At 43.6% G+C, this 26798-nt stretch overlaps 1 protein-coding gene and 1 pseudogene across 1 annotated transcript; one reads left to right on the top strand and one right to left on the bottom strand.

The window, feature by feature from the left end:
• Nucleotides 1-2384: 2384 nt before the first annotated feature.
• On the bottom strand, nt 2385-7343 carry CCR4 (C-C motif chemokine receptor 4). The gene is made up of 2 exons (XM_077865926.1): nt 7196-7343; nt 2385-4894 (listed from the first exon to the last, which is right to left on the bottom strand). The coding sequence occupies exon 2, from the start codon at nt 4845-4847 to the stop codon at nt 3765-3767; it is 1083 nt and encodes a 360-aa protein (XP_077722052.1). The 5' UTR covers nt 4848-4894; nt 7196-7343; the 3' UTR covers nt 2385-3764.
• A 1750-nt stretch (nt 7344-9093) lies between these two features.
• On the top strand, nt 9094-9524 carry LOC144294265 (ubiquitin-ribosomal protein eL40 fusion protein pseudogene; annotated as a pseudogene).
• The last annotated feature ends 17274 nt before the right edge of the window (nt 9525-26798 follow it).

The following is a 26798-nucleotide window of genomic DNA, read 5'->3' as shown; positions in this document are numbered from 1 at the left end:
TAAGGGCTCACATGCCCCTATATGATCATCGTTTTAGACTGGGGTTCCTAAAAACAGACTCTGTGACTCTGTGACTAACAGACAGGGGATTTAATGGGGAGTCCTCTTGGGAACAAGAGAACCTCTGAGAACATGAAGGAAGCAAGACTAGTCAACAGGAAAAATTGCATTGCAATGTAGCTGCAACAGAGGCCCCAGCTAATCTTATGGAGAGCTCCAGAGAGCTCCAGAATTGGACCGGCCTGTCAGAGTGGTCCCGAATGAAGGCAAGAGGGCCAGTGTTTATACTTCTTCATTATCCAGACACTCGATATGAACTGCCCCAGTGAGGACAGTCCTCAAAGGAGACTGGCTGAGAGCTGTTGACCGTCAATGCTCCTGGTAGCTGTGAGCACTTGAGTCCTGAACAGGGGGTGTGGACAACACACCCTAGAATCCACTATACTTCTCAAGCCTAGCGCAGGAGGCAGCCTCTAGGTAATTTGGTGGAGACAGGTGATTTGGAGACCCTACTCTTCCGCCATCTTGCTCCTCCCCCAGGAGGCAGCCTCAAAACTGCTGCTCCTTAGGTCTTTAATTTCCCTTTGGTCTCATCTTTCCCTGCTTTGCTGCTACCCCTCCACCCCTACCCCCCATATTCTAACTACCCGGACCACTCACCACTCCCTGATCACACAGTATGCTCTTAACACCACCTGCCTTTCCATCGGGCTAGAATGTCCTTCCTCCCTTCTATTCATCAAAACCATGGTCCTTTTATGGGTGTACTTCAAAAGCTAATTGTATGATGAAATTGGAAATTAAATCCATTGCTCCTTCCTCTAAAGTCTCAAAGCATTGTGTTTGTTACTCTGTTGTCAAATCTGTCCTGCTGGCATGAGACCTGATCTTGTGCTGGTGTTTTCCCTTTATCAGATTATAAATTCCACAAGTGCAGTTTTCTCCTTTATCCTGTTAGTCTCTCCATAAACTAGCACTGTGCTTAGCACAAAATAGATGTTCAACAAGTTGAAACTAATTACATCCAGATGCAATTGGAACAGATGTTCCAAACTGTTAGGAGTTTCTCAAGGAAAGGCTCCCCAAAGGTCTGAAGACCTTTTGCCAACACCGTGTATTTTTTCTTCTCACAGGAAGAAAATGGTATGTATTTATTCGAGTGCCTACTAGGGGACAGATCCTGAGAGGGTTATTGCTTATCGCTCTTGTTGAGGTAAAATTCACATAATAGAAAAGTAATCTTTTAAAAATGTGCAATTTAGGGGCACCTGGATGGCTCAGTGGTTGAGTGTCCGCCTTTGGCTCAGGTCATGATCACAGGGTCCTGGGATTGAGTCCTGTATTGGGATCCCCACAGCGAGCCTACTTCTCCCTCTGCCTATGTCTCTGCCTCTCTTTCTGTGTCTCTCGTGAATAAATAAATAAAATCTTTTAAAAATAAAGGGCAGCCCCAGTGGCTCAGCGGTTTAGCGCCACCTTCAGCCCAGGACATGATCCTGGAGTCCCGGGATCAAGTCCTGCATCGGGCTCCCTGCATGGAGCCTGCTTCTCCCTCTGCCTGTGTCTCTGCCTCTCTCTCTTTCTGTCTCTCATAAATGAATAAATAAAATCTTTAAATAAAAATAAAAATGTGCAATCCAGTGACAGTACATTCACAGTGTTGTGCAACCACCATGTCTGTTGTCCTTAAACAAATTGCACCCAGTCTGTGCTACCCAGAAGGGTGCAGAGTGTCTGAGAACGTAGAGTTAAACTCACCTTTGTATTACTACCTCTGTGTAGAAATCACGCTGGCTTGTGTTTCATGTGTCTGTTGCTGAACAGGAAGATATTTTCAGAGTTCTGAGAGCGTCATGTTTGAGTGTCACTGAAGCTTCCAAACCCCCATCCTAAAGGAATCCTCCCCAGCTTTGGAGCAAGGGGAGGCCTGAGTGACCTGAGGCCACAGATGATCCCACCCTCAGGAGGAGGGAGAGCAGCGCCCAGACCGTACCCCACCTTGTTTACCATTGTGTGCGTGGAGGAACCAAATGACAGGGAAACCCTAGCGGCAGGTCTGTCGGTGCCCTAAAATTTCCCTGTGGCTGTGATAAAATGAACACCATTACAAGCTTTACCAGGGAATAATCACCTTTCTTTCAATCACTCTGCAATATATTCGGCTTTCCAGATGAGAGTAAACTGAGGCCGAAAGTGATGTGTTCCAGCTCACATGGGAGTGCAGAGCGAAGATTTGCAGGCGCTACTGCAGGTGGCTCTGCCCTCCTCTCCTATGTGGCCATGGCCATGGTGGCTCTACCCAGAGCCCTCTATTTCTTCCCAGCGCACCGCATCCCCATCAGCTCGGATCCCTGGACCCAGCAAGAAAAGCAACACAAACAGGATCAGGAAAAAGGCTCCAAGGCACTATATACAAGTTTATTTTACTTTTGTCTATAAAGGCAACATTAATCTACCATTTTAAAATCACTTCTCTGAAAACCAACTTTCTGGAAATGCACCCTTTATAGATGGAGAACATGTAATAATATGTACACTTACAGAAGCATTTGAAACAGATAACTCAGTTAATAGTTTGCAAGATAGGTTTTTGTCTTGGGAGGGATTATAGGTCTCTCCCAACTTGATTAAAGTCTTTACTTAATTCTGATTAATTAAGGCTGTAAGAACAGAGATTTATTTTAAAGGTGTCAAACAATTACATGATTAAAATGACTTGTAAGATATGACTGACTGAAATTTTGAGTCATCTAAAAGTTAAAAAGGAGAACAATATTTTAAAAGAGGCGATAACCTTGTTCACAACTTCATAATTTTGTGACGGTCCTGTTCACGCCACATCAGTAAACCTTTAATTGTTGATTCTCGCCTCACTTGATGGCAGCCATTTCAAACTTATTAAGGAAGCATTGTCATCCTTTATTAGGCCTTGTTATTTTTAGTTTTGAAGGTTCTGTTTGTACACAGGTAAAAGACCTTAAGTAAATGTATCTGCACCTATACTATTTGTGAAATTTGAATATTCATCTGTTATCATTAAAACAAAATATGCTCACAAGCATATGAAAGTGTGTTTGAATTTCCACCAATGTGTTGGAATTTTTTTAATGCCTTATGTTTGTTTCATGTTTGGAAATCAGACCACGCTAATGCCTTCACCTCCTTATACTTGTAATCAGCATCAAATTTTGGTTTCCGTTAACAAATAAAACCTTAAAATAAAAGAATCAAGATCAGGTTCATTACTTCACTACTTGTTTCTGCGTACATCTGGCTTTAGACAATATATCAGGTTTCAGGTATATTATTAGAAAAACCCTAGGACGGCATGTCGAAATCTTTTATATTGTTCCACAAAAGCTAGAAGTTGATTAAAGGGCCCATTTCTCACAGCAAGAAATAGCAATTGATTCCACCAGTCAATCTTCGACAGTTCCTCCTGGAGAACTCCATCAGCTCAGGAGGGAACAAATGATCCTTCCCTTACAGTATTAGGTATAACCTCATTGAAATGCTGCTCAGAATTCTTTGTTTACTCATCCCTGCAGGCAAGTCCGGGAAGAAGAGGGATGCCACAGTCCAGCTGAGCTCCTGCTGCGCTGAACTCACAGGTGGCAAGAGGAAAAGCTGACGCCGGGGGAGAAGCCCGTGGTCTACAGTAGATGTAAGGCTTCTTCCTGCCACTTGCTCGGGAATTCTTACTATAATACAATTTTAAGCTCTTAATTTGGGAAACTGAGCTCTATCGTTTGTCTCTTCATTCTTTACAGAGCATCGTGAAGATCGTGATCCCCGGTGGACTGCGTGTAGGACGAGCTGGGAGTGTCGGGGGAGTACATTTGGAGGAGCCTACAGTATTGGCAGAGCATGAAAGGGCCCCTGCAGGTTTTGAAGAGCTGCACGAGATACTTGCGGAATTTCTCCCCGAGGAAAAAGTAGATGACGGGATTAAGGCAGCAGTGAACGAAAGCCAGGGTCTCTGTGGCCTGAATAGCGTAGTCCAGGTGCCTTTCAAAGGTGCAGTCCTGAAGGACCTCCAGTTCCACCAGAGTCTCCAGGAAGAGCACCACATTGTAAGGCGCCCAGAACCCGAGAAAGAGGGCCACCACGGCAAAGACCATCCTCACTGCTTTGCTCTTCTTCTCATTTTTGCAGTGCTGCAGTGTCCTGATGATCATGGAGTAGCAGAACAGCATGGTGCCCAAGGGAATCACCAATCCCAGAATGTTGATCTCCAGGGAGCTCAGCACCTTCCACCTTGTAGAGTTGCGGGAGTACTTGGTTTTGCAGTAGGTATGGTTGCGCTCGGTATAACAGGTGCTGAATAAAAGGCCTGGAAGAGAGGCCAGGACAGCCACAGACCACGTGGCCAAGCTAGTGATGACCCCATACGTCAAGGTCCTCGCCCTCAGGGAGAACACTGCATGCACAATTGCCAGGTATCTGTCGATGCTCATGAGCATGATGAAGAAGATGCCACTGTAAAAGCCCACCAGGTACATCCAGGAAATAATCTTGCAGAGACCTAGTCCAAAAACCCACTGGTCTGCAGCATAGTAGCCCCAGAAGGGGAGAGAGAGCACGAAGAGCAGGTCCGAGATGGCAAGGTTGAGCAGGTACACGTCAGTCATGGATTTGAGCCTCTTGTACTTGAACAGGACCACAACCACCACAGAGTTTCCAAGGAGACCAAACAGGAAGACCAAGGAGTAGAGAGGGGGCAGGAAGAGCTCCCCAAATGCCTTGATGCCTTCTTTGGTGCAAGGCTTAGGGATGTTTTCGTAGAGATAGTAATTATTATAGATGCTTTCATCCAGGGTGGTGTCTGCTATATCTGTGGGATTCATTTTCAAATCTACAGGCTCCTCCACGCAGGTCTGAGCCCAAGCAGAAGCTTGTGAGGGGAAGAGCAAACAAGATTTCCATAAGAACAAAACTAATCGAAATGGTGCTGAATACAGAGCACAGCTGCTTCTTACCTGGACCATCACCCGCCCTTCCCCACCTTCCCAAGTTCAAGGGCTCCATTCCCCGCAGGGCAGTGCAACCAAACAGTAGAACTCTGCCCTTTGGAGTTAGCAGATTCCAAGTACCAGCTCTGCCCCTTTCCTACCCCTCCTAGGGGAGCTTCAGATCTCTCTTCTGTAAGTGGGGACAGTACAAACTCCTTCTCAAAGAGGTGTTTTCAAGGATGCGTTTCTAAGCAATAGTCTGGGTAACAGAATCATTTGCAGGCCACTTGAGATTCCCAACAGTCCTGTACTCAGAGCTGCCTTTGTGACATTAAGGCAAAGTAAAACAAAACAAAAAGATTAAAACTCTACTCATGGTTCCCCTTCAGATTATAACTCCAAAAATTCAGTAGTTGCTTCAATAACCACTAGGCTAAATGGTTGGTCACCGGCCTTTATATAAAAATTCAAGGACAGCTGGGTGGCTCAGCGGTTGAGCATCTGCCTTCGGCCCAGGGCATGATCCCAGGGTCCTGGGATGAGTCCCACTTCGGGCTCCCCGCAAGGAACCCGCTTCTCCCTCTGCCTGTGTCTCTGCCTCTCTCTGTCTCTCATGATTAAATAAAATCTTTAAAAAAAAAATTCTAATCCCTCCTGCAAGTTTGACACATGTACTTCAAAGCATGTTCCCTGGTATTGTGCATTTAATCCTCTCCCATGCTCCTGGCCCCTACCAGCCTCCCAATAAAAATTCAAGGGCTCTAAGTCAAGCAAGCATATTGGACCAGAGTGTAGATGAGTCATAAAAAGTTCAGAGAAGTTAAATGAGGCCACAAGGCTATATGCAGAACTTCTTCTTTGGGCCCCAAGTCCCAATGATGCACTGGGAAATCAGTGTGGGGAGGTGAGGTGAGGCACTCTGATTTATGGTGTTTGCTGGTTTCTGTGGTACAAATACTTCCACCGTGGCAAAATTCCAGCTACTAACTGCCTCACAAAATTCCCTCATCTCAGCAGTCTTGGGTTGGTGCAAGTTGTCTCTGGCACACACTAAGTCCCGTGTTCATTCTAGAACACCATCTTAGGCAGGAACATGCCTGGCCTTCCAGGCCTGGTGGCTAGCTGCTTCTGGGCTAGTCTGATACAAATGCAGCAAGTGTGTTTTCCAGGCCTTTCTGAAGGTGGCAGGTCTTAGATAATTTCACAGTACTCAGATGGTAATTTGAGGGAACTTTTGGGTCTTTTTATCAAAACTGCATGCAAAAAAAAAAAAAAAAACTGCATGCAAAAATAGTCCCATGCACTGAATCCCATCACAGTGGGAATTAGCCCAACGGATCTTGAAAAGGCACATCATGGCCAGAAATGTAACCCTTCTCCCAAGCACCCTCATTTCCTACCTAAATTGGCAGGTGAAGACATTAAAACCTTCTTAAAGTCACACACATGTTCACATGTGAATCAGAGCGATGCGGGGCCGGAGGTACTTTCTGACTCAGGGCTACCTCCTCTTGCTTCCTTTTCAATGGCACCCCGTACTCATTATTACAGCTCTTTCCACAGTGATCGGTAATTCCCATCTACCCCCTACCTCCCACCCTCATCACCATACCCCCAAACACTCAAACTCAGTCTGGTTTCTCAAGAGAGAGATTTTGGTTTACCCCTGCAGATGCTGAAGACCCGGGGCATCGCTGGGTCTCTCAAAAAATGTCATCAAATGAATATTAGTTCTAGTTAAATAGGTAACAATCCCAGTCTCCCTACACTGTTTGACCAGCGAAAGCTTATGGAATAGAAGAGGCTGAGGAGTTAGGAAATTATCAGGAAAACAAAAATGGTAAACACAACTGGTAAATCTCAGGAATCATTCCATCAGCCTTATCTGCCTGGTGTTTCTTGACCTGGGAATCTCCACAGAAGCAAGAAGCAGAAAAAAGTGTGTATGTTTGATAAAAAGTATCTGTGTATTCCGAGCATGTGGACTTGGGTCCAACGTGTGCAGGGAGAGAGCCCTGCGGCTGCGAACACCTGTCCCATGAGGGCCCCAAGGTGCGAGTGCAAGTAGACGGCGTGTGGGTGCCAAGGTCAGAGCCAGCTGGGAGCCCCAGGGTGTCCGAGATGCCTGAGTGTTGGCACTAGTTGAGCCCCTGGGCAATTTTCAGCTTCTTCCGAAGTCCACACAGCCACCGAGAAAGCAGTGTATGGCCCGAGGCCCTGCGAGTGGCCCCATCCCCACTTACCTCGCTCTCCTGACAGTGGTTCTGAGGAGGATCCGTGAGCCAGTGCCAGGCTTGCTCGAGAAGCACAGCGCTAAGAACGGCAGGTGCCTTTGTAGGGCGCGTGGCTTCCTGTGAGCACCAGCTCTGTCCCTCACCCATCTATGCTGAGTTCAAGAGGGTTTTTTTGATAGAAGTAAGAAGCAGAAAATGAGTGACTAAGAGCCACTCATTTCCCAAAACTGAAAGCTAGGAAGGTTTGCTCTCTGCGAGATTAAAGAGGGAAATGAAGTAAGTTTTCTTTTGAAAGAGAAATTTCTTAATTTTTAAATGTTTATTTGTGATTTTTATTTTTATTTTTTAAGATCTTATTTATTTATTCATGAGAGACACAGAGAGAGGCAGAGTCATAGGCAGAGGGAGAAGCAAGCACTGGATCTCAGGACCCCTGGATCACGCCCTGAGCCAAAGGCAGACGCTCAACCGCTGAGCCACCCAGGTGCCCCTATTTGGTGGATTTTTAATTTAAAAAATTGCCTTTGGCTGGCTATATGCAGGAGAAACAATCTGTACCCTCTGGATCAGTGGGCTGTTTGTGATTTGCCTGTCCCCAGGCACCCATGATGTGCGGTATCCTCCAACAGGGGGCACCCAAGGAAGTCAGCAGAGAGGCCAGACACATGCAAGAGTCACCAGAAGAGAGAAACATGTTTGCGCATGTGTGTGTCCAGGAACTGGAGAGCTTGAGCCCCCCACATTCAGGCGTGTCGTCAAGCTCGTGTAACATGGCATCCGGCAATATAGCTTCAAGCCCCCTTGCAACAGGAAGACCTGTCCCCACGCCCCTCTACCTACAAACCAGTGCGCTTCCACTGCCGGTGATCTTGGCCAAGTCCCTCCAGGGTGGCATGGCAGTCACAGCCAATGGGCTGACAGCAGCCCTAAGTCTTTGTCTATCACAGCCTCAGCTTCTGCAGGTTCCAGATGTTTTCCCTTTACGTGTCTGCAGTGGCTTAGCTCTTCGGTTTGGCTTAAAAGAGCCACGGAATGTCATTTTTCCTAAGGAAGTTGCATGAATAAGAACTTAAAAATTGAGCCAGATCCATGTTTATCACCGTTTCTTTGTTCATTATTACCTCTCCCCAAGGAGTCTCCTCAGTTACTTTTTCTTAATCACCTCCCCATGAAATGTTAACACCACAAACAAACCATGTATCTATGGTTTATGATGTAATACGTGTATATGAGTGCGTTATACATAAAAAGAGTGGGGGTTTTTTGTTCACCTCTTTGAGGGCAATACTGCCTTTACCAAGCGTGCATGAGGTAGAGCGTTGGGTTCCAGGGGTTCTTAGGCCCCCCTGCACGTGGGCCTATCTGGAGACACTTCGTCTGGGGTTGGGAAGAGCTGCTTCTGACTTCTAATGGGAAAAGGCCAGGAATGCTGCTAAAATCCTACAAGGCAGAAGATAGCCCTCCACAACAGAGTTCTCCTGCCCAGGATGTCAACAGAGCTGAGGCTGAGAGACCTGAGCTAGGGCAACAATCCCCAGCGGATGACTGTGGGACCAAATTCACAGATACCCTGAAACAAAGAGATGAAGCTCTGTGGTCAAATTAGTACAGGGATCTCTGGGCTTGGGTTCAGGCTAAACACGGCTCTACACTGCAGCACTTCTTGGGGACTTTCCAATGCCAATTATCATTGTGAACTCTGGAAGTAGATGTAGAATAAAAAAGTCACAGGCAGCCCGGGTGGCTCAGGGGTTTAGAGCCGCCTTCAGCCCGGGGCGTGATCCTGGAGACCTGGGATCGAGTCCTATGTCAGGCTCCCTGCATGGAGCCTGCTTCTCCCTCTGCCTGTGTCTCTGCCTCTCTCTCTCTGTGTCTCTCATGAATAAAAAAATCTTAAAAAAAACACGATGGCCAAGTGCTTTGGCGGAGGCAGCCTTGCAGCAGACACAGAGAAGCAGATCTTCCTGAAGACCCTGATGTACAAGACCATTGTCCTTGAGGTTGAGCCCAGCAGCACCATCAAGAATGTCAAAGCCAAAATCCAAGACAAGGACGGCATCCCGCCTGACCAGCAGTGTTGGATTTTTGCAAGCAAATGGCCACTCTCTAAAACATCCAGAAAGAGTCCGCCCTGCACTTGGTACTTCCCCTGCGGGGCAACACCATCAAGCCTCCCCTCAGTAAGCTGGCCCGGAAATACAAGGGTGACAGGATGATCCACCACAATGCTCGCCTGCACCCCCACCCTGCCACCTGCCACAAGCAGTGCAGCCACACCAACAGCCTGTGCCCCAAGAAGGTCCTTCGCCAGCAGGGTGGCCTCCTGCCTAAGCCCTAAGGCCCTGGGGTTTCAGTAAAGTTTCCCTTTCATTGACTGGAGCAATTAAAAAAATATCCCCCTAGTTTTAGAAATGTAGAGCCAGAGTAAGCTTCTATCATGAAATCCCAGGCCTTGAAGGACAAGGTAGAGAGCTGGAGGCACAGTGGGAAAGCCATGAGAGCCCTGGGCAAGCCCATCTGAACACATCGCCTAAGCCTCCACGGACCTGGCCTTGGGGGAGGAGTGTTTGGGTGTTAGTTCTAGAGCATGTGCTAGCCAGAGGTCCAGATGATTGTGTGTTGTCATTGGTCATTGTGGGTCTGGAGACACCTCTTTGAAAGGCAGTAAATGCTCCCCTGACTGAACCTGGCCTCATGGGAAGCATCCCAGGTCCAAGGGAGGGAGATCATGAGTCCCAGTGTCTGTGTTGGTTGAGAGCACTGGCTTGGAGGCCTGCTCCGTCTGGCTTTGGATCCCAGTGCCACCACCTCATGGCTATGTGAACCTCAGTCTTCTCATCTGTAAAAGGGGTGATACTGCATGAGGACTGTTGAGAGGACTGGCGAGCTCAAGCAGTTGGCATGGTGCCCGACATAGGCGCTCCACTGTAGCACCAGCCATGGAAATTAGGGGCATAGATAAAATGCACAGTAATAGCTTTCTCTCATGAAAGAGCTGAGCCTGGCATGTGGCCTGTAGCTACAATGAGGAATCCGGGAGGTATTTGGATTCTGACTCAGTGGGCCACGCTTCATCTCCGAGTTAGGGCTAAGGCGAAGAGCAGGTTTCATGTTTCCGAAGCAAAGGTGATCACCCTGGAAAAAGTGAGTTTCAGGTTTACCAAGTCATAATGTTACTGTCCTGGAAAAACGCTAAGTAGATTTTCCCTCCAATAGGGGCTTCAAAATTAAATAGTACTCTTATCTCCCCCCAAAAGGATCACATTGTTGGTAATGTCTATGTCATAAGCAGGGAAATAGGAACCCAGAGAGGGGACAGGGTGTACTCAAGGCATCATGGCCAGACACAGTTGGGGCTAATGCATACACTCTTGACATGTTCATAGAACATCTTTCACTGGGCTAAGAACGTCAAACCTGACCAGAGAGGAGCAGACCAACAAGTCCTCCCCCAAGGCAAGGTGCTGGGTGGCATCAGCATCCCAGGGGAAGGAAGCACTAATGTAAGACTACAGCGCCCTCTAGTGCACCAAACCTTATCTCAACACCAAAAACATTAAGTATATACCCCAGGCCACGCGGAACATACCAATCCCCAGGAACCAGCCTATTTGACACTGGAAGCCACTCCCAAGGCCTCGGGAGGAGCTCCATGGGAGCTCAGCTGCAGAGCAGTGGTAGTAAAGCAGCAAAGATTAGGAGGCGCCTGGGTGGTTCAGTCGGTTAAGCATCTGCCTTCAGCTCTGGTCACGGTCTCAGGGTCCTGGGATGGAGCCCCCCTCCCCCACCGTGAGCTCCCTGCTCAGTGGGAAGTCGGCTTCGCCCTCTCCCTCTGCCCCCCACCCTGCTCATGCTCTCTCAAATAAAATCTTTAAGTAAAAAAAGCATCAAAGATTTGGCGTCAGACCTGTTACATTTAAAATGAGAGAAGGCGGGATGCCTGGGTGGCTCAGCGGTTGAGCCTTTGGCTCAGGGTGTGATCCTGGGGTTGAGGGATTAAGTCCCACATCAGGCTCCCTGCATGTGCCTGCTCCCTCTGCCTATGTCTCTGCCTCTGTGTGTGTGTGTGTGTGTGTGTGTGTGTGTGTGTGTGTGATGAATAAATAAATATAATCTTTTAAAAAATAAATAAAATAAAATGAGAGAAGGCTACCAAGCAGGGCCACACAGGGTACTGTACCCAGGGACAGAGTGACAGCAAGGTGGGACTCAAGGGGGCAGCTTATGTTTGACAAGCAGGGTGAGGTTAGTTTCTTTTCATGGGTTCTCTGTTAATAGGCTAATTTGGATAATTTGAGATTGTGCAAAGGAATTGGCCCTAGCTGTCTGGTATCTGGTCCCAGGGTGATTCGGGCTGGTGGACAGTTCCCCAGAGCAGAGATGCTGATAAGGAAGTGACTGGTCAAAAAGGGTAACTGATTGGCCTCTAGCCAGGGCCTCAAGCTAGATCAAGACTGTACGTAAGCCATTTTACAGGGGAGGACTGAATACACAGAACTTTGGTAAAGAAATAGGAAATTACAGACAATTCAATCACAAATTGATTTTTAAAGAGATAGAAAGGGAATCCTGGGTGGCTCAGTGGTGAGCATCTCAGGGCGTGGTCCCAGGGACTGGGATTGAGCCCCACATCGGGCTCCTTGCATGGAACTTGCTTCTCCCTCTGCCCGTGTCTCTGCCTCTCTCTCTCTCTCTCTCTGGGTCTCTCCTGAATGAATGAATGAATGAATACAAAATCTGACTTCTAATCTTTTTATTTTTTAAATTATAATCTTTTTAAAAATTGAATCATTACTTTAAATGCCTTGCATAAAAACAAAGTAAAAAAAATAGTCAGGATAGATAAATTTACAGGAAAATTCTACGAAACATGCAATGTACATATAATTCTAATCTCATGCATTTTTCCCCAGACTTACAAAAAAAGGAATACTCCTGAACTCATTTTATGAAGTTAGTATAACCAAACTGTATGAAAAAAATTAAATTATTCAAGTTCACTCATAAGTATGTTGATGCAACTATCCTATATAAAATACTAGTAAACCAAACACTAAAATTGAAAAAGTACATAATGACCAAATTAAGTCCATTTCAGAAATGCAAAGTTGGTTTGATATTATAGAACCTATTATAGGGATCCCTGGGTGGCGCAGTGGTTTGGCGCCTGCCTTTGGCCTGGGGCGTGATCCTGGAGACCCGGGATCGAATCCCACATCAGGCTCGCGGTGCATGGAGCCTGCTTCTCCCTCTGCCTGTGTCTCTGCCTCTCTCTCTCTCTCTCTGTGACTATCATAAATAAATAAAAATTTAAAAAAAAGGAACCTATTATAATGCAAATCACCATATTAACAAAATAAATGAGAAAATCCACTGACACAGAAAGAGCATTGAATAAGTAGAATGATATTCACGATTTGGAAAAAAAACACACCATACGACATTAAGAACAGAAGGGAACATCTAAGTCAATAAAGGTAACTGCAAAGAAAATCTCCCAAAAAGACCCATTTAATTGTAAATAGCAAAAGCCATTCCTTTTAAAATCAGGACTGTGACTAGAATGACCGCCAGCATCAGTTCTATCAGAGTTCATAGAAAAAGACAAGATTTTTAAATAAAAGATATAATGAATTCAACAAAGTTGCAGGGTACAAAATCAATACACAAAAATCAGCTGCATTTCTATATACTAACAATGAACAGTCTAAAAAAATTAAGAAAACAATTCCATTTACAACATTAACATTAACATCAAGAAGAATAAAATACTGGGAATAAACAATCTAGCAGGCCAGACTTATATTCTAAAAGCTATAAAATGTTGCTGAAAGTAATTAAAGAAGACATAAATAAATGGAAAGCCATCCCATGTTTGTGGCTTGAAAGACTTAATAATAAGATGTTGAACACCCAAGTCAGTCTACAAAGTTAATGCTATCCCTATCAAAACTCCAAAAGTGTATTTTACAGAAATAGAAAAAAAAAAATCCAACCTGGGGCACCTGGGTGGCTCAATTAGTTAAGTGTCCGACTCTTGATTTCAGCTCAGGTCATGATCTCAGGGTTGTAAGATTGAGCCCTGCATCAGGCCCTGTCTGGGTGTGAAGCCTGCTTAAGATTCTGACTCTCCCTCTGCCCCCCTAATTAGATAGATGATAGATAGATAGATAGATAGATAGATAATTAATATTATTTTTAAAAATCCATCCTAAAATTCATATGGAATGTAAGGGTCCCTGAAATGGCCAAATAGTCTTTTTTTTTTAAGATTTTATTTATTTATTTCACAAAGAGAGAGTGAGAGAACACAAGCAGAGGGAGTAGCAGAGGGAGAAGCAGACGCCCCACTGAGCCAGGAGCCTGGTGCAGGGCTCCATGGGACCATGACCTGATCCAACACCAAACCCTTAACCGACTGAGCTACCCAAGCACCCCACAGCCAAACAATCTTGAAAAAGAACAAAGGTGGAGGTTTCACGCTTCCTGATTTTAAAACTTACTAGAAAGTTACAGTAATCAAAACAGTATGACTGGCATAAAGACAAACATATAAAGCAATGAACTAGAACAGACAACCGAAAAATAAATCCTTACATACATGGTCAAATTATTTTCAAAAAGGGTGCCAAGGTCATTCAATAAAGAAAGGACAAGTCTTTTCAATACATGGTGTTAGAGAAAACTGGATATCCTCCTGCAGAAGATTAAAACTGGATCTTTACCTTCACCATATTCAAAAATTAACTCAAAATAGATTAAGGACCTAAATATAGGGACGCCTGGGTGGCTCAGCAGTTGAGCATCTGCATTTGGCTCAGGGCATGATCCTGGAGTCCTGGGATCGAGTCCCCCATCAGGCTCCCTGCATGGAGCCTGCTTCTCTCTCTGCCTATATCTTTGCCTTTCTCTCTCTGTGTCTCTCATGAATAAATAAATAAAATCTTTTTTTATAAAAAAAAAGCTAAAATTATAAAATTCATAGAAGAAAACATAGCAGAAAGCCTTCATGATAATGGATTTGACAGTGGTTTCTTGAAGATGACCCCAAAGACATAGGTAGCAAAAGTAAAAATAGACTGAAGGACTAACCAAAATTTAAAACCTCTGTGCATCAAAGGACACAGTCAACAGAGTGAAAAGGCAATCTACAGAATGGGAGAAGCTATTTGCAAATTATATATCTGATTAGGAGTTAATATCCAAAACATACAGAGAACTCCTACAACTCAACAACAGTAAAATAACCTAATTGGGTATTGGTGGCACTGGTACAGGGATAGAAAAATAGAAACAGAAGAAAGTATCCAGAAATGAACTTTAGTGACTGTTCCAGAGACAGACTGAATATATTTTTGTTATTTTAAAAATCTCCAGCAATATCCTACTCCCCAGAAATCCTATGTGTGAAACCCCATGTGTGAAATCAGCTGACCTCTTCCATGAAACTCTGACATAATAATATAATTAGAGAGGCTGCTAATGGGTTAAAATCCAGAGGACAGTTGTCTTTCCAAATGCCCCAAGAGATACTTCATCACCCAAGACTACAATTCTTCAGGGCAGGGGTGCCCAGGTGGCTCAGTCAGGTGAGTGTTGGACTCTTGGTTTGGGGTCCAGTCTTTATCTCAGGGTGGTGAGATGCAGCCCCACATAGGGCTCTGCCTTGGGTATGGAGCCTGCTTCAGATTCTCTCTCTCCCTCTGCCCCTCCACCTCTCTCAAAAAATATTTTAAAAAATAAAAAATAAAAAACCATAATACTTCAAGGCATATTCTTTTTTTTTTAATATTTTATTTTATTTATTCATGGGAGACACAGAGAGAGAGGGAGGCAGAGACACAGGCAGAGGGAGAAGCAGGCTCCTTGCGGGGAGCCCGATGCGGGACTAGATCCCGGGTCTCCAGGATCACACCCCAGGCCGAAGGTGGCACTTAACCACTGAGCCATCCAGGGATCCCCCTTCAGGGCATATTCTTGACACCATCTCCCATTGCACCCACCCAACACACATACAAACTACCAAATCCTGTCTCTGGAACAACCATTCCTTCCAGCTACCTTTCTGCTCTTCTCAATGGCTCAATGCTCTAGCCATTCTGTGTTATACACAACTGGAGACAACAAAATATATAAACAGAAGCTTGTATATTTTTAAAGTATAAACACTGTTAATGTCTCATTTTATATATGAGGGGGATGGTAAGTGAACACGAGTAACAGAGACACAGTTACCATGGCCTTGGAGACGCTGACAGGATGAGTCACCAGGAGGAAGCAAGTGGGGAAAGAAATCATTTCTGCAGCCCTGAGAATCCTTAGGTGGAACCTGGGGAGGCAGGAGGTGGCTCTGGAGGCTGGAGAACCTGCCGCCGAGGGGCACCGTGTTCTGTTGCTGCTGTCTTTTTTTGGTCTAGGGGGAAAAGAAAAACAAACCAAAAAAAGGAAATAAGGGAGCCATGATGACCCACATAATGGGGTCTCATGATGCCAAACCCAGGCTTACATTAAGGAAAACTGAGACTGTCGGGAAGCAGTGGGAGAAACCCTGGGCCATGTCCCCCCTCCCTGTTTGCAGGTGTCCACCTCCATCTCCCCCGACCCTCAGGAACAGACCGCCCTCTCTCCCTCTCCCCCAGCCTCCTCCAGCCCTGCCACTTCCCTGACACTCCCACCTCAATGCTGGGTCCCAGAACCTGCTGACATGTTAGCCCCACAGGGCTCAGGGTTGGGATGTACTCAGCTTCCCTGAGTGCCAGAAGTCCATGTGGAGAGGGAGATGGACAAGGAACAGCTACTCATTTACCTTATCACATACACATGGCCACCGAGGTTCTCTCGTGGGGAACATTTGGAATATTTGAGAACAGTCCAAGATAAAAAATGATATCTAATATAAAACAAAATGGATTTTTAATCAAAAACATTTGTCATACATTATCAAAGGTACTTTAAAAATTTATGCAGAGGGGGATCCCTGGGTGGCTCAGCGGGTTAGCGCCTGCCTCTGGTCCAGGGCGTGATCTTGGAGTCCCGGGATCGAGTCCCACATCGGGCTCCCTGCATGGAGCCTGCTTCTCCTTCCGCCTGTGTCTCTGCCTCTCTCTCTGTGTCTCTCATAAATAAATAAATAAATAAATAAATAAATAAATAAATAAATAAATAAATAAATAAAATCTTAAAAAAAAATGTATGTAGAGGGTTGCCTGGCTAACTTACTTGGTATAGCATATGACTCTTGATCTTGGGATTATAAATTCAAGCCCCATGTTGAGTGTAGAGATTACTTTAAAAAAAATAAAATCTTAAAAAAAGCTATACAGAAAATATCATCTTTTGCTCTTTTCTGAAAATATTTCAACTTTATGTAACAACACAAAATGATAGTGATAGAATCATGAAACAAAGAAATGCATTTTCCACTTTAAGTGTAACATCATCTATTTATGGACAAAATCTGCTAATCAACTAGGTTTTGCGAATAAGGGAATAACCATATTAGAGTTATACTATTAAAACTCACCCATTTAATATGTTCTAAAATGCTTTAGCTTCTTTCAGCTTCTCTAAGAATTTCTGTTTGGTGCTTCTATTGCCTACAAAGTTGACTGTCACTCCAAACTCACTGTCACATCCTCATCTGCATACTAGGACCTCATTTGGGTGGTGTGCAAGCAGTTTTTAGTTCAATCTTATTTTATATCTAACATTTAGATTCAGAAGTTCAAAATGAACTTGGAGGACCCAAAGAATACTACCATTCTTAAGATGTGTGGAAAATTTATATATGAAAATATATTCCTTCTCAATGAAACTGAGAGCTAAGTTCTAGAATTCCTACAAATGATCACCAACAATACCAAGAGGATCATCAACAATATCATTCCCACATACTTTATGGCTTATCAGTCATAGTTTATTGTGACAGAGCTTGGACTATTTGGGGAGAAAAATCCTACTGTAACCTAAAACCTAGAAAAATTCATATAATTAGTTTTATGATAAAGATATTATTCCAGCTGTTATATCATATGGCAGATCTTTATTACTGTGCTTGCCCCCAAGCTAAAATATAATGCTCCCATTTTGGCAGTTATTTTAAGGGCCACAGTCTGATTGATTATATACATGTATAGCCTTATCATCACTGAGTTCTGAGTTAAAAACAGATATAACGTACTCATTTAAAATAAACTGAAATTTGGGATGCTGGGGGTCTCAGTCAGCTAAGTGTCAGACTCTTGATTTCAGCTCAGGTCACAATCTCAGGGTTGTAAGATTGAGCCCCATGTCAGGCTAGGCACTGAGAGTAGAGCCTGCTTAAGATTCTCTCTTCCCTCTCCCTCTCCCAACCACCACCATCCCCCAATCCCCACTTGTGTGTATGTGTGCACGTGTATACGTTCTCTGTCTCTTTCTCTCTAAAAATAAAGGAAGGCACTTGATGTAAGTGATATATGCAACTGATGAATCACCAAATTCTCTCTCTGAAACTAACTAACTAACTAACTAACTAACTAACTAACTAAAATAAATTGAAAGTCATTATGAAAGCTAAAATACTGATATTGAGTTGGGTCAAAAAATGTATGTGTGTGTGTGTGTGTGTGTGTGTGTAGTACAGCGGTTTCCAAAGTGTGGTCCTAGGATCCCTAAGGGGCTCCAACATTCTTTCAAGGGGTTCAGTATTTTTATAATACTACTAAGTTAAATAATTTTAACTTTTCTCCAAAAAGTATACAGTGAGGGGCACCTGGCTGGCTCGGTTGGTGGAGCACGCAACTCTTATTCTTTGTGTCATGAATTGGAGCCTCACACTCGGTATAAAGATTATGTAAAATAAATAATTTTTTAAAGGATACCACCACAAAATTTAAAAAAACAACCCACAGAATGGGAAAATATATTTGTAATTCATGTATCTGTTATAAGACTTAAATCTAGAATACATAAAAATGCTTATGACTCACTAAGAAGACAACCAAATTTAATATGGAGAAAGAAGCTAATACACATTTCTCCAAAGAAGAGATAAAAAATAGCTAATAAGAAACACATGAAAAGATGTTCAACATCATTAGCCATTAGGGAAATGCAAAACATTTGATTTACAACTTCACATCCTCTAGGATGCTTACAAACAAACAAACAAAAAAACAAATAGTAAGAAGTGTTGGCAAGGACTAAAGAAATTGGAACCATCGTATATTACTAGTGGGAATGTAAAATGGTGCAGCCACTTTGGAAAACAGTTGGGCAATTCCCGAAACAATTAAAAAGAGTTACCGTATGATCCAGCAATTCCACTCCTAGGTATACACTCAAGAGAAATAAAAATATATATCCATACAAAAACTTACATATGTTAACAAAATCATTATTCATAATAGCCAAAAAGGTGTAAACAATCAAAATGTCCATCAAATTATGAATAGATTAAAATGTAGTATATCCATACAATGGAATATTATTCAACTATAAAAAGAAATAAAGTACATCATGTACTTTAAAACATTATGGTAAGTGAAAAAAGCTGGCCCCCCAAAGACCCATTATTACTCCATTTATATATGTCCAGAATAGGCAAATCTATAAAGGTAGAAAGATTAATGGTTACATAGGGTTGGGGCAGAAGAGAGTGAGAGAATGGTGAGGGACGACAGGCTCTGCAGTGAGCGAGGATCCTGCTTGAGGGTTCTCTCTCCTCTCCCTCTGGCCCTCCCCTGACCCTATTCACACTCTCTCCCCTTCTTTAAAATAAATCTTTAAAAAAATAAAAAAAGAAAACAATGCAAAGACAGAAATGACTTTATGCGAATAGATGATCACTGCAGTTTGGGGGCGCCTGGTGGCTCAGTGGCTGAGTGTCTGCCTTCCACGTGTGTCATGATCCCAGCGTCCTGAATCAGGTACCACGTCGGGCTCCCTGCAGGGAGACTGCTTCTCCCTCTGCCTCTCTCTCTCTCTCTGTGTCTCTCATGAATAAATAAATAATATTTTTAAAAATGATCATTGCCGTATTATGTGGAATGCCAAAACAATGAAAGCAAATGAAATCTCCAAAATAGTGAAACACTTAAAACTGAGGAACAACAACTATATTTAGTTATTAAAATTATGTTTCTAAGGCACCTGGCTGGTTCAGTTGGTAGAACATGTAACTTTTGATCTCAGGACTCTAAGTTCAAGCCCCATATTGGGTGTATAAGATTACTTAAAATTTTTTTAAAAATCTTCTTCAGGGGATCCCTGGGTGGCTCAGTGGTTTAGCGCCTGCCTTCAGCCCAGAGCATGATCCTGGAGACCCGGGATCGAGTCCCACGTTGGGCTCCCTGCGTGGAGCCTGCTTCTCCCTCTGCCTGTGTCTCTGCCTCTCTCTCTCTCTTTCTGTGTGTATCTCTCATGAATAAATAAATAAAATCTTAAAAATATATATATTTTCCTAGAAATTCAAGGTCTAATCAGTTCTTCTACATAGGAATTCATTTTCATTCACTGATTTAATAACTTATAGTTAGCATCTCCTATAGGATTGGCAGTGTGTTGGACCATGGGGATTTAAAGATGAATATTAATTAGTTCAGGGTATGGGATCCCTGGGTGGCGCAGCGGTTTGGCGCCTGCCTTTGGCCCAGGGCGCGATCCTGCAGACCCGGGATCGAATCCCACATCGGGCTCCCGGTGCATGGAGCCTGCTTCTCCCTCTGCCTGTGTCTCTGCGCCTCTCTCTCTCTCTCTGTGGCTATCATAAATAAATAAAAATTAAAAAAAAAATTAGTTCAGGGTAAAAGTTCATAGATTTGTGGAGGAAATAAAAATATGATAATACAGTACTTGAAACAGAGTTGGATAGAATTTTGTCCTACAGTAGAAAAGTCGCAAAAAAAAAAAAAAAAGAAAAGTCGCTATTTGTTGGAATGAACAAGGCTTCTGAGAAAGCTGGTACTTGCTAGCTATATTTGCCAGACGAAGAATCCATGAGCTAAAGACTATATCCCGGGCACCTGAATGGCTCAGTCGGTTAGACATCTACCTTCAGCTCAGGTCACGATCCTCGAGTCCCAAGATCAAGTCCTGTATCAGGCTCCAGGCTCAGCAGGGAGTCTGCTTCTCCCTCTCCTGCTGCCCCCTCCCTGCTAGTGCTCTCTCTCTCAAAAAAATAAATAAAATCATTAGAAAGACAGACTGACTGACTATACCCCAAGGTAAAGAAAACCATGGGGCCAGAAGCAAGGAGTGGAGACAGGACAGATGTTGGGTCAAAGATCATAAAAAGTTTACTGTGGCAGAGCATAATAATGGTAATCGAGAGGCTGAAGTTATTGCTGGTCATCAGTATCCTTTTCAAATACGAAAAGCCATAATCTAATCAGTCCTGGTCTCTCAGATTGAGATGATAATACAGACAGGATCCTAGTAGGTGAACTACTGAATGTTCACTGTGAGAGACCCTCTCCTGAGCACCCATCTACCGTCCGTTTCAGCCCCGTTTGTTTCACCATCTTCCCTATGTTGACAGGGAGGCTGAGACACAAACATATTAGCAGTCATGCCAACATCACAACACTGCTAAGTGATGGACTTAAGATTAACACCCAACACCTGAGCTATCTTGTCTTCACATCAGCTCAGGCTGAATTGTCAGCCCATATCACGTAAGCATGGTACCATGGGTCCACAAAGAACCCCAGCTTCTCCTGAGAACAAGTACTGAGGCAGTAAAAATCTGGCTGGACTGGAAAGTAATTATGCTGAAAGGTTACAAACTGTAGGATGCCATTTTTATAACAGGCTGGAAATGGCAAAATTGCAGAGTCTGAGAACAGGTGAATGGTGGCCAGGTGGTAGCCCTTAGGAATCCTCTCTGAGGCGGTCAGCCCCCCTCTCCTCGTATCTCCTGAGCTCCCCCGAAGGTTTTCTTCCACCTCCAAAGCCAGTCTTCCTCTCTTCCAACGATGCTGCTACAGCTCTTTCTGGGAGCTTCATCCTTCTCATTGAGTCAGGATAGGAGACACCAATTTTCTCTCTGCACCCAAGGGACCTTCTACAGACTAACACTTTTCCCAAACTCTGAAGAACCAAACGTGCATTACTTTCTAGCTATGAACAAATGCACCACACGAAGTCAAGAGGAAGCCAACATATCCATCAAAGAGCAAACCCGAGCACTGCAAAGTGATCGATGGCTGATGGATGATTTAATCCCCTCCATAAACATCGACGCCAGCTGAGACCCAGGTCCCCAGCCTGCCCGCCCCAGGTACAGCAAGAGACCCACTGAGGTGGGGGGTGCGGCACAGCTCAGGGTCAGCCCTGGGGGAAAAAGCCCAGCATTCCCAAACCTTGACCTCATGACCTCATGATGAAGGTGTTTGTCAGGAACACCTTCTCCCACCCACTCCTATGTCCTCTACCATTTGTCTCAATGTTTCCTTCACTTTCAACGTAGAAGTAATAAATACTAAAATCTCACTATCCCCTAAGAACACTGGTGCTCACTCTATCTCCATCTCTATCTCAAATAAATAAATAAATAAAATCTTAAAAAAAAAAAAAAAAAGGAATTTAGAGTAGCCGGGGAAAATGTCTAAAAAGAGAACACCCCAGCATTGAGCAAGCCGGGTTCTGTATCAGCCCTTATTCATGCTCCCCACACTCTAATCATCTCTGGAGTGGTGGTTCTTTCTCAAACACTCCTGCTTCTAAAGAATTTGGAGGAGAAAAAAAGATGATCTCCTTGCTGCTCATTTCCCATTCCCATCATGTCCCCGTTTTCTTCCTTCAATGCCCATCCCCTCTGAAATGCAAGCCGTCAGACTCCTACCTCTGTACTGCAGTAGGATCTACCCACAATTAGCCAATTCCTTCATTCACTGAAGACTCTTCACCTGGCTTAGAGTCTTAATCCTTCATGACATTACTCTCCATCATGCATTTCAGCTGTGGTCACTGATTATCACTCTAGTACCTTGGACCCAGTTCCTCAACCTCATTTTCAATAACCCTTTCTGCATCTTACCTGGTCATTGTCAACTTTGCCACTTCCCACATGTCCACTTCAAGCATCCTACTCTCCAAAAACCACTTTCTATTTTCTTTTAAAGATTTTATTTATTTATTCATGAAAGACACAGAGAGAGAAAGGCAGAGGGAAAAGCAGGCTCCAGGCAGGGAGCCTGATGTGGGACTTGATCCTGAGACCGTGGATCATGCCCTGAGCCAGGGGCAAGTGCTCAACTGCTGAGCCAACCAGACATCCATCTTTTTTCTTACCACACATCTTAATAGTTCTTCTCCAGTGATCCCTCGGCCCCTTTGAGGCCTCCATGATTGGTTCACTTTTTTTTTAATAGAATTTTTTATTACTTTTATGTACAAAAAATTCAACAGCTTAGCCCAGTTTGGTGGCCAGTTCTTTAGCCTTCACCCTTTCCAGCTCGGCAAGGTGAGCCACCTACTTTGTACCTAGGACATTGCCTCCCTAGTGACAGCAGATCTCATCATATCTGTCATTGGAATTGGTCCTGATAACTTCCACCAGCTTAGCCAAAGCTTCTCACTGTTGCAGCCGGATGCAGCAGGGCCTTTTGACAAGATGGGTGAAGTCCCTTTTGGGCTGGATGTCCTATCCAATGCTAAAATTATTGGTCCTTTTCTCAAACAGGGGATTGACCACCTTCTCAACCTCTAGCTTCTTCACAGCAATAGGGACAGGGCCCACCTTCTTCCCTTTAGCCTTCTTTCCTTTTGGAACCTTGGATGGCTGGAGAAGAGTGGCTCACCACTCTTGCTGCCCATAACCCACTTTGTTTCTTCGCCTCCCTTCCACCTAGTTACAATACTGTGACCCCATCACTATAATAATTCACTTCAGTAATCATCAACTCCCTATCCTTTCTGTACCCCAACCCTAGTCGATTTAACTCTACTTATTCGTCACTTGAATCTGAGCAGCTTAATGTGGTGGAAGGAAAAAAACAAACAAACTAGATGTGTGTAGACTGATCTCACATCTAGTTTCTAATCGTGAATCTTATTTGGCCCTTGGCATTATCTAGCAGTCTTACTAGATTTCTCCCATCAGTTTACTCCTCCATTCTCTGAAATATCATATCGTACCTTCTTTTATATCCGAATTCCAGCATTCCTCTCATTTCAGCTTTGACCATTTCTTGATTTACTGAAAATAGAAGAGCCGCCTCACTTTCCAAATCTTCCAACCTGCTTGCACTTCATCCACATCATGTCCTGGTAAAATGCATGGCCCTCCTCTGCTCGTACTAAGGTCAACAACTGCTCAGTCTCCCTTCTCTGCTAGTCACTCCCATATATAAAAAACCTTTTCTTTGACTCCATGGTCCACTTCCCCATGTTCCACAACTACAGCTAGTTTCTCTGCTTTCCTTTATTTTCCTTTATAGCAAAATTCTCCAGAAGAACCGTCTGTGCTTGTGATCCCTGAAAATGCCACTCTCTCTATCCAGTTCAGTCTGGTTTTATCTCTACAACTCTATGGATTGTGTTCTTGTGTAAATCACCAACAACCACCATTTTTCTCCAATACAAAACCAATTTCCAAATAAGTAAAATTACAAATTTTGGTTAGCAGAATTGGAAAGCACAATGAAATCTTAGCTTATGAGAAGAGTGAAAGAAAACTTATGGTAAATGTTCCATCAAACACACTATAATAGTGCAACATCTGCCTAACAAATTGGCAAATATTCTTAAAATATGCAAATTCTCATTGGTAAGGAAGATATAAGCAGTCGCTCATACACCGAGAAGGCTGGGTCAGCCTACTTATAGGGAAATTTGAGAATATATATTAAAGGCCAGACACATGTACTGCTTGACCCAAGAATTCTACTTCAAAGTAATTTTTCTAAAAAAAAAAAAAAAAAAAAAAAAAGTACTTTTTCTTTTGGAATGAATTAGAACTAATCATTAAAATTAATGTAAATAATTGGTGCCTGGGCAGCTCCGGTGGCTTCAGCAGTTTAGCATCGCCTTCAGCCTAGGGGATGATCCTGGAGACCCGGGATCGAGTCCCACGTCGGGCTCCCGGTGCATGGAGCCTGCTTCTCCCTCTGCCTGTGTCTCTGCCTCCCTCTCCCTCTCTCTCTCTCTCTCTCTCTCTCTCTCATGAATAAAATAAATAAAAATGTTTAAAAAAAAAAAAAAAGAAGAAGAAGAGGTGCCTGGATGGCTCAGTCGGTTGAGCATCAGACTTTTGGTTTCAGCTCAGGTCCTGATCTCCGGGTCATGGAATCAAGCTCCCTTTCTGCTCTGTGCTCAGCAAGGAGTCACTTGAGATTCTCTCCCTCCCCTCTGCAACCCGCCCCCCACTCTCCCTCTCTAAAATAAAATCCGTTTTTTTTTTTTTTAAGATTTTACTTATTTATCTGACAGAGAGAGCACAAGCAGAGGAAGTGGGAGAAGGAGAGGGAAAAGAAGGCTTCCCACCAAGCAGAGAGCCTGACGTGGGACCCGAGCTGAAGGCAGACACTTAAATAACTAAGCCACCCAGGCACCACTAAATAAATTCTTTCTTTAAAAAAAAAAGAGTAATGTAAAGGAAAGTCATAGCAGCAGTATTAAAAGAGTGATAATTGTTAATAATCTAAAGGCCAGGCCAAGTAGTATGAATCAATTGATTATGGAACACTCACAATATAGAATATTATAGTCTTTATGCTACTGATTTGGAAGACTCTTAAATGAGTCTTCATTTAAGAAGGTATGACAAAGGTATGACAAAATAATGAGTATATTCCTATAATATATATATAGTATCATTCTAATTTTGCATCATGTTTCTGTATATACAAAACATTGGCTCATTATTATTTTATATATATACACATTTACCGATTATATGTAGAAACGAAATGATGATAATATCCTTGTAAATCCTTCTTTAAAATTTCCTTGTTAATAAAGACCAAAAGAAGTAAAATAAATAGATAAATAAATAAATAAATAAATAAATAAAATTTCCTTGTTTTTCCTTCTTTAAAATTTCTTTTTAGATGTTCTTAGATACCTGAAAATGTCAGTGATGATATGTCACTGGGGGAAATTCCCTCCAAGCTCATGTCTACTCTTATCTGTTGGGGTATCTCAGTCCTTCCTTTCATTGCCAAGTTATTTGAAATAGGAAGCCATGCTCACAGTACTCACTTTGTCCACCTCCATTCACTCCCCTTGGCAGGGTTATTTCCTCATTCTTGTCCTAATATTGCTATCAAGGAGAGTCTTGGTCTCCTAATTTTCTTTCTTTTTTTTAAGATTTTATTTATTTATTCATAATAGACATAGAGACAGAGAGAGAGAGAGAGAGAAGCAGAGACACAGGCAGAGGGAGAAGCAGGCTCCATGCAGGGAGCCTGATGTAGGACTCGATCCTGGGACTCCAGGATCGTGCCCTGGTCCAAAGGCAGGCTTTAGCTAAACCGCTGAGCCACCCAGGGATCCCCCGGTCTCCTAATTTTCAAATCAGATTTCCACCTCTAGGTTCTTACTTGAACCCAAGGCATTTTACACTGCATTCCATCATTTAATTTTCCAAAATCTGTACTCATTTGCTTTCTGTAGCAGTGACCACTCCTGGCTTTTCTTGCAGCCCAGTGCTTGCTTCTTCAGTCCATCCCATTTAAGTGGGTCCATCCATGCTCTTTTTTCTTCTCATGTTGCACACATTACCTGATTTTTTTTTAATATTTGTTTATTCATGAGAGACACAGAGAGAGGCAGAAACATTGGCGGAGTGAGAAGCAGGCTCCACGCAGGAAGCCTGATGCGGGACTCGATCCTGGGATTCCAGGATCATGCCCTGAACCAAAGGCAGACACTCAACTCCTGAGCCACCCAGGCGTCCCTTTTAGATTTGATTTATTTATTCATGAAACACAGAGAGAGGCAGAGACACAGGCAGAGGGAGAAGCAGGCTCCTTGGAGGGAGCCCGATGGTGGGACTCGATCCCCAGACCCAGGATCATGACCTGAGCCAAAGGCAGATGCTCAACCACTGAGCCACCCAAGCATCCTGTCACAGTACCTGAATTTTTAATTCCAGTGGAAGATTTACCATGAGGCCTATAAAGTTTATCCCTTATGGCCTCTCACTCACAATTTGCATGGGCTCCTTTGAAGGCCCTGGGAAGGAACCTAGTATTTTTTTTAAAGATTGTATTTATTTATTCATGAGAGACACAGAGAAAGAGGCAGAGACGCAGGCAGAGGGAAAAGCAGGCTCCATGCTGGGAGCCCGATGTGGGACTCGATCCCAGGACTCCAGGATCACACCCTGGGTTGAAGGCGGCACTAAACCACTGAGCCATCCAGGGATCCCCAGGACCCTATTATTAAAGGATTTTTTAAAGGTATTAGTATGACTTTCATACAAATATAAAATAAACATGTTAAAGATTTTAAGCATAGTGAGGGAACCAGGCAGATGTTATATCTAGTTCAAAGGAAAAAACAAAGAACAGACACATTTACAAATCAGGAATATTGAAATAAGTGTACAAATGGAGACAAAGCTCCCTCCACTGGGCAGAATTCATTTGCACTTTAACATCTAAGAATTATCTTATGTTGCTCTCAG

Source organism: Canis aureus, chromosome 22 (assembly GCF_053574225.1).
Source record: "Canis aureus isolate CA01 chromosome 22, VMU_Caureus_v.1.0, whole genome shotgun sequence".
Classification (NCBI taxonomy): domain Eukaryota; kingdom Metazoa; phylum Chordata; class Mammalia; order Carnivora; family Canidae; genus Canis; species Canis aureus.
This window is presented reverse-complemented; position numbering and strand designations above follow the sequence as displayed.